Source organism: Aspergillus stella-maris (genome assembly GCF_047715825.1).
Source record: "Aspergillus stella-maris strain CBS 113639 unplaced genomic scaffold BDV14scaffold_7, whole genome shotgun sequence".
NCBI classification, from domain to species: domain Eukaryota; kingdom Fungi; phylum Ascomycota; class Eurotiomycetes; order Eurotiales; family Aspergillaceae; genus Aspergillus; species Aspergillus stella-maris.
Genome location: NW_027396801.1, coordinates 131,842 through 140,714, shown reverse-complemented (window position 1 = coordinate 140,714; position 8,873 = coordinate 131,842). Strand labels below are relative to the sequence as shown.

Sequence of the window (8,873 nt, the reverse complement as noted above, 5' to 3'; positions counted from 1 at the left end):
TTTTTTTCGCTTTTCGCTTTCGGCCTTTGCTAGAAGTTGTGTTGGTTAAGTGTGGAGTAGACTAAATTCGAATATAGCAATCAATCTGACCTTCTTTTCTTTCTTTTCTTCAAATCTGACATCAGATTGTAGAAACCTATACGAGCTGCGCGACAAATAATCCGACGATAGGTAGGTAGGTAAGTCGCCGTCGCTGACCGGGCGCTTGGGTCGGGTCATTTCCTCGTATATAAGTATATATCTAGATGCCTTCCACCCCATCAGTAAGTCCAAACAGCAAGACAGCAGGATTATCGTATCTCCAATTTTAAACCAGAAAGGAACCAGCAAAATGACCCTTAACATCACCGACCCCGCAGGCCCAACCAATCCCGAAGACCAAGTCCTCTGCCTTACAATCCTAGGCTACAAGAAACCCGGCATGAGCGAGGCAGACTACCGCAAGCACATGACGACCGTCTCAGCACCACTGACGACCGATCTCATGGTCAAGTATGGGATTCTGAGATGGACTCAGGTGTGTCCCATTTTCCATGGATACCCCGCTCCAGCTCTACTTTCAACCTACCTACCCAAGTCCAGGTGCTAATGAGTGACCGGGTTAATGGGTGAATGAGTGACAGATCCACAACACAACCCCCACAAAAGAACTGATGTACGAAATCATGGACCCGCAAATGGCGAACATCGCCGACTACGACTGTTTCAGCCAGGTTGTGTTCAGGTCTTTCGAGGACTATAAGCGCATCAAGGACGACCCTTGGTATAAGGAGCATCTTGTGGGGGATCATGAGAAGTTTGCGGATACGAGGAGGAGTCGGTAGGTCATGCTGTCTCTTCTAAATGGGTTGGGAATACTAATGTATGTAGGATGACCATCGGCTGGATAACGCAGTGGATTGACCGCGGGGAGAAAGTCGATAACTTTCGAGTACCGGAGGAGAAGAAGGAAGGTGATGCCGCCAAGTGATTGTGATTGTGATTGTGTTCGTCCTTCAACGTCATTATTGGTGATGGCTGGCTGGTACCACGATCTACAGTCTACTATTGGCAGCGATGCAGTCGTTCCTTGCTTTACCTACCTCCTACCTAGCATCGAATGCATCATTGCGTGTCCTGTTTCACGATGGATAGGTAGGATAGATCTACGTAGTCCGTTTCGTATTGCAGTGCTCGGACAGCGAGGGGTTGTTCAATCACCGTGCCCGATATTGTTTCTTGTTTATTAGCTCTTGGGTGGATATGAAGAAAGTAGAGTTGATTAAGCTCTTAGTGCTGACTTGATTATCTCGCATATCTCACTATCCTTTCTATCTCTAGATAGTATTGACTACCACCAACATGGCAACAGGAACTCTCTCAGCATCGCCCTCCCTCTCAACCCTGAAAAGCACAGCCGTGGTCTCGGGCTCTTTTCTTTCCGGTACCTTTCCGCTCCCATTCCACCCCTCTCTCCTAATCTTCTAATACTGTAAATAGGAGCAATGATGACCCTCAGCACAATAACAGTCCCCGTCCTCCTCGACACAACAACCCACCCCCCGCAACTCCTGCACCAATGGGTTCGCACCTACCACTACGGCCACATCTCGCTGCCCACCATCTCCGCCGCAACAGCCGTCTTATACTTCTACATCGCTGTTGTCCAGAGCTCCAAGAGTCGGCCGTGGCGGAAGGCTGCGCTTGTTGGGGTGTTGACATTGGTTATGGTGCCGTTTACGTGGGTGATTATGAATGGCACGAATGAGGTGCTGTTTGGGTTGCAGAGGGGGACGGAGGGGTTTCTAGTGGGAGGATCAAATGGGAATGGGACGGGTATGGCTGATGCTGAGGCGGGCGCTGGGGCGACGATTGAGGGGGTGAGAGGGTTGGTTGTGAAATGGGGGTGGATGCATCTTGTTAGGAGTTTGTTTCCGTTGCTTGCTGCTGTTTTGGGGTTGGGGATTTGCGTTTAAAGACATCTCTCGTTGGGGACTTGGTGGATTGTAGGATGGTAGAGTGCTTATAGTGTGACAAGAGTGACGGAAGTTGGATTGGGTATGGATCTAGGGCTTTACCTTCGTACCGGGTTTTGATCTTCAATCATATACGATAAATCATTCAAACCATACTATTGCCACAATTACCATCAGTATCCACATCGCTGTCCACCATGCATCAATTGGAACCTTTCGCAACAGTCGTATCACCACCGAACCCCGAGCACCATGTTTGATCGCATTTTGATCCCCGAGCTCATGCATCCAAGCCAACGTAGCAAACACACGTACCTGAGGCACTTACGAAATGCAGCGTCCGTCTCTACCGGGCCCAAGCCCAGTGTGACAATCAGGTATCGGGTACTTGCACACAGCTCACCCCCAGCCCCTGGTGAACTTTGATACATTCAAGATCCTCAACCTTGTCCTTGTCGCAATAAGAATGGATACCCTTCGCTCCCTCCTCTGCTGCCTCTCGCCTAAACCACCCGCGATAGCAGAACTCGACGGCGGCACATTGAGCATCCACGACCCTTCCGTCTTCCTACACATCGAGCGAGGCCTACGCTCCAATCCGCACGGATTAGCAGTGATAAGCACCCACCAAGCCCACAACCACCTCTCCACTTTGATCGGAAACTATATCAACGGGAGTCTAAACGGGCGGACGAAATCGAAGCGAATCGCATCTGAGCTCCAGGCTGTTTCTGAGACACATGCGAATACGAATGCGAACACGAACGCGAACTCCGAGACATCGGGGTGTCTATCATGGACGTATACACAGCTTCACCGCGCCGCGCTACGAGTTGCAGGTGGCCTTTTAGCGCACGGCGCAAAGGGGAACGGCACGGGGGTGATCCTCATGCTCATACCAAACGGAATCGAGTATACTATTCTCCTCTGGATGAGCGTGATAATGCGTCTTACAATCGTAAGTCTCGACCTAAGCTACCTCTCCGCAACGAAACATGACGACCTCCGCGAGATGCTGCGTCTACTCAAACCGACCGTCGTGGCAGTCCAAGGCGCCAAAGAGGCAGAATCCATCGACGCCGCACTGCGCAATCTAGCCATTGAGCGGAAGGCTGGAGGCGTCATTGGGATTACGCTTTCCGAGGAAGTGGTCAAGTCCAGGATTACATGGCGCTGGAAAAGCCTTGTTTCGTATGCGAATGCGTCGGTTCTGTCGGCGACTGATACGGTTTCGTTGCTTGCGAATGCACGGTCGGATGATTCGAATAGGGTCTTTTCGGTGTTGTTTACTAGTGGGACGTCGGGGAAGCCTAAAGGTAATTCCAGCTCTAATGGGTCCTTCTAGACTCATGTACTAATTATTGTTTCTGTTATTGGGTAGGATGCCCCCTCCTCGTCAGCGGAACAACCCACGTCCTCCAAAGCCAATCGTGGCTACTAGCAACACCAAAAGATCCCAGTCCATTATTCGCCCTCCAACAAGCGCATAATGCGCGGGGCATAGCACCAGCCCAAACACTCCAGACCTGGCGCGAGGGCGGAACAGTCATTATGACAGGCGACGGGTTCGACAGCCGCCTTCTCGTCGAGGCGATTGATAAACAGCGCGTTTCGTTCATCGTGCTTGCACCGACAATGGTACACGGTGTCGCTGCGGCACTGGAACGACAAAGTAAACTTGGGATTGCAGAGGTTGATGTTTCGTGTGTTAGAACTATCCAGGTTGGTGGGGATGCAGTTACGCGGGATACACTCGAGAATATAGGGAGGTTATTCCCCTCCGCCGGAGTCGTGGTTAATCACGGCATGACAGAAGGAAGCGGTACATTCTGGTGGTCATTCCCACAGTCCACGTCCCCTTCTTCAAACTCGAAGAAAACCGGCAAACTACAAGGCCGAATCAAAGTCCCCTTCTACGGCGAAATGAGTCCCGTCGGCACGGTCGCGCCCGGCGCAGCCGTACGAATCTGGAACGGCGAGGAGGGCATTATGGCGAGACGGGGCGAATTAGGTGATTTGCATGTTTCTGTGGGGAGCCTTATTCCTGGGTACCTGTCGGGTGTGTCGAAGGAGTCGTTTTATGAAGAGGGTGGACGGCGGTGGTTTGATACGGGGGATGTGGCGATGATGGATGCGAAAGGGGTGGTGTTTATTTTGGGGCGGAGGAAGGATATTATGAGGAGCGTTGGGGGGGTGGGGGTTGTTATGCCTGCTCCGGTTGAGAGTGTGTTGGAGAAGTTTACTTCTGTTCAGGTATGTTTTCCCTACCATATTATCTTCAGAGAGAAGAAGCTAAGTTGTAGGCCTGCGTGGTCAACGTGGACGGCCCCTTTGCCGTTCTGGAGCGCCACACCGACAAGACAGAAGCCCAGATCAAGCGGCAGGTCAGCAACACACTGGGGAAACAATATTCCCTACGGGGGATAACCTATCTGAAAGACCTGGAACTCAAGAAATTCCCCGTAAATGCAACGCATAAGATCATTAGGCCGGAAGTGGAGGAAGCAGTGGTGTCTTATTTGTCGCAGAATCTCAATCTGAGTTAGGGCTAGCAATGTCAATCTATACTTTAGGCATCGACTTTAGGAACCCACCCCCAAGCACTCTCCATCCCCGCCATAACAACCCATCTCGTCTGCATCGTCGTGTCAATAGTCGTGTCGTAGCTCATCCTCGCAATCTTCAACCACATGTCCCCCTTGACCATGAAATCGTCGTGCCCCTCAAACTCCCTACAAACCTCCTCGCCGTTCTTGAGAGCCCTCACAAACTTCGCGACATGCCCATCATCATGCTGCTCATTTACAGCAATAAAGAGCTCTTCCCAGGACATATCCCCCGTCTTCTCACCAATATACCCGCTTACAGCACCGATATCCAGATCCGGAACCCCACAAACAACAAACCACATCAGATCCAGCCTCCCCTTCCACTCAACAAGCCTTACTTTATCCCCAAGAGAAATCCAATCCTGCCTGATCAGAACAGAAAAGAATATACTGCTCGTGACGCAGTGCATGAAGAAGAAGTCGATTTTCCTTGCGTACCCATCCCTCTGTGCTGCGCCAGCGAGATAAGCACAGAGATTCAATACTTCAGCTGTCTTTCTCTCGAGAGTTTCGGGCGTCACGCGGAATTTGGACGCAATGGAGATAATTTCCTCGCCGGCTTTCACCAGAACGGATTTTTTCATCTTCATTGTTCCGATTAATCCCGGGACGCGGCCTGCTTCGATTAAGGCGGGTGTGTTCCTGATATCATCGAGGAGAGAGACGAGGGTTTTCCCTTCTTTGCTTCCACCGGCCGCGATATCTTCAGATGCCTTGGACTCGGACGAGAGGAAGAATGTATCCGTCCCGAAAGAATCATGGGCCGCTGCTTGAGCCAACGCCTCAGCGATGAAACCAGGCTGGTTGAATTCCGCGCCCAATCCAAGATGGATGATAGAGTGGTACGCGCCGTCGTACATGAGCGGGAGGATTTTTTCTGCGATGGCGGAGCGCGAGAAGACGTATTCGTTTACGATGGTTTTCCACCCGTCGCCTGCCTTCTCTTTTTCTTTCTCATTTTCTCCGTTCGCTTCCCCATGCCCGTTGGGCTGGTTTTGGTGATTGGCAGCGTCCGCAGCATCAATCTCCCCCTCGAAAAATCTCAAAAAGTTACTATACTGATCAATCTTGCCAATCTGCGCCTCGAAGTAGTCTTTATCAGCCATACATTTCACAATCCCCATATCAAAAGGCGGCATCGCGCGCTGGGTGGGTAAGTCATCGTCGTAAGCCGTTTGGAGTTGAGCGGGTGATGCTCCCAGTGCAAGCCGCGAGAGAAGGTTATGCACGAGGTGGTTGTGGCCGTTGAGATTGCGGAAGAAGATGTGTAGTTTGTCGTGGTTGGATTGGAGGAGGGTGTTTGTTATTTCGAGGGCGGATGAGGGGGGTGGGGAGGGGGTGTAGATGTTTTGGCCGAGGTTGGTGGGTGTTAGGGAGATTTTGGAGGAGGGCATTTTCAATTTGAAGTTGTTTCAGGGATGGTTCGTGTTGAAGTTGTTGAATTGAGGGATCTTGGTCCTGTTCTTGAATTTTGGATGGGGGTGGTACTTGGGCAGGCTGTCGTTCAGGTGTCTTGTGTATCTATACAGCGTTATGCCCGTACTACACTGGATGCTATATACGACACTAACCACCCACCGGATATAACGCGCAGCCTTAACTCCAGCATCCAACACCCCAGTTTAGTCTTCTCGGATATCGACGTGGATGCTAGGGTGTACTTGATGCCCGAAACCGAGGACCGAGAGGCTGCTTGTCTCACAACGGGGATCATCGAGACCTGGGCCAATGCGTTGTAAATTGGACTGGACTGGTTGCTATCATTGAGTAAATAAAGACTTTACTCCTGGTTGTATGTAGGAACAAAAGTACACCGAAAACATGCAGTTTAAAATGGGGCCAATACCGAGAGACACTATTGACATACAAGTTGTTTGTCCTAAATGGTAAATGAATCACACTGTTGTTCGAATCTATTAGCCTACCATACTATCTCCCCTCCCTCCACCCACCTTCAACTCAACCTGTAACTACACAAAGTCCCTAAGAAGGCCCCGTAGTAGGCAAATACCTATGCAACCCCGGAAAAAAATGCCGCAGCAGCCCAACAACAATACACTTGGGCGTGCCCGGTGGAAACTTGGCCCCCCCATTCGTATTAACCACACCTACATTCCTCCCCTCATAGAGACCCCCCTCATCATCCGCCGCCTCCAGCATCGCAGCCGCCAAATCCAAATAACTGATGAACGACTCCTGCTCGTCGAAATCAAGCTTATGGCCGCGCTGCACGTCAACGGAAAGTCCACCGGGTTTGATATAGACCGTCTTAATCCAGTCCTCGTTTGCGCGTAGGATCTTTTCAGTGCGGATAAGGTCTGCGTAGACGTTCGACGCAGCGGTTTTCATAATCGGGACGAAAATCTTCGGCATGCGGCGGCAGAGATGCGGGTCTATTGTAGCCGAGGAGAGGAGAACGAGTTTGGGTAGTGCGACGTCTGGTTCCTCTGTGCGGACTTTTTGAAGGGCATCGAGGACTGTCTGTGCGCTTTCCTGTGAGAGGCGACACCCGGGGACATTGTCGTTTGTAGTGACGGTTAGGAAGACGGCGCGGGTGTTGCGGACGCAGGCGTGGATGAGGGAGAGGTCGGTAATGGAGCCTTCGAAGACGTGCACATTTTTGTTGTCGGCGAGGTGTGGAAATGCGCGCAGCAGCTTGGACTTGTTGCGGCAGTAGGCGTGGATGGTGTTGGAGGGGTTGGTCAGAAGGTTCTCGATTAGGGCGCTGCCTGTGTTGCCTGTTGCGCCGAGGACGGCGTAGGTGGGCATTTTGGATAGAAAACAAGTGTATGGGTAGTAGGGTTGGTAGGGGGTGAAACGAAAGGCAGGATGCTTTATGGAAGAAGGCCCAGACGTTGATATACCGTTTTGTATTGATTATTTCTTTGTCTGATTTAGCTTTTTCCAAGCCCAGGGGCCCTCGAGAAGGCTGGCATTTCCACACCGGGCGTCAGGCACAAATAAACTAATGCACTATTGGACATTCAATAATGGCTTTGTGGAACTTGTCCTGCGTGGTATCGGGTCCCGATCTGTCGGAGTCCTTGCGGCGTATCGTAGACGCTGAAGGATGACCGAGCGTCGGAGACAGCAAACAATAAAGTCGGCATTATAAGGTCTCCGAGTCGCAAGACTGTTGCGAAATCGACCAGCAAGAGTTAATCGACAATGTCTTTCGGAACGCTCTATACCCACAATGTATGTTCTTGTATCAATGTGAAGGGGAGAAGCTAATGTTCATGGCAGCCAACTCCACGGTCAACCACGCTGCTGGCCCTGGCCAAGCTTAACGGCTTGGACCTGGAGATTGTTTACGCGGAGCCCAAGAACAAAGAAGCATACGAGGCTCTCTGCAAGCATAACTCGCTTGGCCAAGTGCCCACCTTTGTTAGCGCTGATGGGGGCGTGTTCTCAGAGTGCATCCCGCTCACGCTTTACTGTGCAGTCACCCATCAAATCAATATTCGTTGACATTACTAACCAGGTCAAACAGTCGCATCGCAACCAGAATCGACAGCCTTGCTAGGAGATAGCCAGAGAGCCTCGCTTGAGATCCTCCAATGGATGTCCTTTGCCAACTGCGACTTGTTCCCCGCCATCGGTGGCGTCTTCCTCCCACGCGTTGGACAACGACAAATTATCCGGCAAAATGATGGGGACTCGCTGCAAGCGATGTTGCGTCGATGCCGATATATCGAGGATCATTTGAAAGGGAGCAAGTATCTTGTTGGGGAGACTGCGACGGTCGCGGACTTTTTTACGGCGAGCATGTTGATGGGCGCGTATGCGGCTTTTCGGAGGCAGATGGAGGAATTGTTCCCTGTGATGAGTCGGTGGTATGAGCAAGTCAGAGCGGTTGATTGGTATAGGGAGGTTGCTGGCGAGGTTCCTGATTTGGGATTCACCATGCCAGGGGTGGATGTTGTTGAGAAAGAGGTTATTGAGCCAAGTCGAGATGTCGGTGTTTCTGTTTCTGTGTAGCTGATGGTCAGATACTTTGTGTGCAGAATTTGAACCCTCTCATCGATGAGAGTATTGATTAGTAGCGAGTTGACGAAAACACTTTTCACTGATCATATTGATACATGTAATGGCATGAGTTTGTGATTAATGATGGCAGATTGCTCCTGCCTGGCAGTACTCCTCGTCTTTCTACTTAGTCTTATGCCATCCTCAAAAGCTGCCGTAAGTCCGCCCCATCCGATGCCATCAAAGTCCTTCGAGGTAGCTTGAACAGGGAATCTGGTGATATTTAAAACCTTTTTCTGCCTATTTTCTGGAGCCCTAACAGTCTCACAGAGATCCAGCA

The 8,873-nt window shown here is 51.0% G+C and overlaps 5 protein-coding genes across 5 annotated transcripts; 4 read left to right on the top strand and 1 right to left on the bottom strand.

Moving 5' to 3' along the window:
• Positions 1 to 331: 331 nt before the first annotated feature.
• Positions 332 to 970, top strand: BDV14DRAFT_196569 (EthD domain-containing protein; the record flags this gene model as incomplete). The annotated part of the gene is made up of 3 exons (XM_073772474.1): positions 332 to 517; positions 624 to 820; positions 871 to 970. The coding sequence occupies 3 exons, from the start codon at positions 332 to 334 to the stop codon at positions 968 to 970; spliced, it is 483 nt and encodes a 160-aa protein (XP_073631716.1).
• A 371-nt stretch (positions 971 to 1,341) lies between these two features.
• On the top strand, positions 1,342 to 1,955 carry tpcL (anthrone oxygenase tpcL; the record flags this gene model as incomplete). Its single annotated transcript, XM_073772473.1, has 2 exons — positions 1,342 to 1,423; positions 1,480 to 1,955. The coding sequence occupies 2 exons, from the start codon at positions 1,342 to 1,344 to the stop codon at positions 1,953 to 1,955; spliced, it is 558 nt and encodes a 185-aa protein (XP_073631715.1).
• Positions 1,956 to 2,421: 466 nt separating this feature from the next.
• Positions 2,422 to 4,501, top strand: BDV14DRAFT_196567 (class I adenylate-forming enzyme family protein; the record flags this gene model as incomplete). Its single annotated transcript, XM_073772472.1, has 3 exons — positions 2,422 to 3,271; positions 3,337 to 4,208; positions 4,259 to 4,501. 3 exons carry the CDS (start codon positions 2,422 to 2,424, stop codon positions 4,499 to 4,501), a joined length of 1,965 nt encoding a protein of 654 aa, XP_073631714.1.
• Positions 4,502 to 4,524: 23 nt separating this feature from the next.
• On the bottom strand, positions 4,525 to 7,703 carry BDV14DRAFT_211329 (uncharacterized protein; the record flags this gene model as incomplete). The annotated part of the gene is made up of 3 exons (XM_073776077.1): positions 6,673 to 7,703; positions 5,619 to 5,759; positions 4,525 to 5,498 (listed from the first exon to the last, which is right to left on the bottom strand). The coding sequence occupies exons 1-3, from the start codon at positions 7,331 to 7,333 to the stop codon at positions 4,525 to 4,527; spliced, it is 1,776 nt and encodes a 591-aa protein (XP_073631713.1). The 5' UTR covers positions 7,334 to 7,703.
• A 41-nt stretch (positions 7,704 to 7,744) lies between these two features.
• BDV14DRAFT_166663 (uncharacterized protein) lies at positions 7,745 to 8,872 on the top strand. The gene has a single exon (XM_073767529.1). The coding sequence runs from the start codon at positions 8,129 to 8,131 to the stop codon at positions 8,543 to 8,545; it is 417 nt and encodes a 138-aa protein (XP_073631712.1). The 5' UTR covers positions 7,745 to 8,128; the 3' UTR covers positions 8,546 to 8,872.
• The last annotated feature ends 1 nt before the right edge of the window (position 8,873 follows it).

Coding starts and splice junctions, on each gene's coding strand:
- BDV14DRAFT_166663 (XM_073767529.1), top strand. CDS start 8,129: ATGTCCTTTGCCAACTGCGACTTGTTCCCCGCCATCGGTGGCGTCTTC.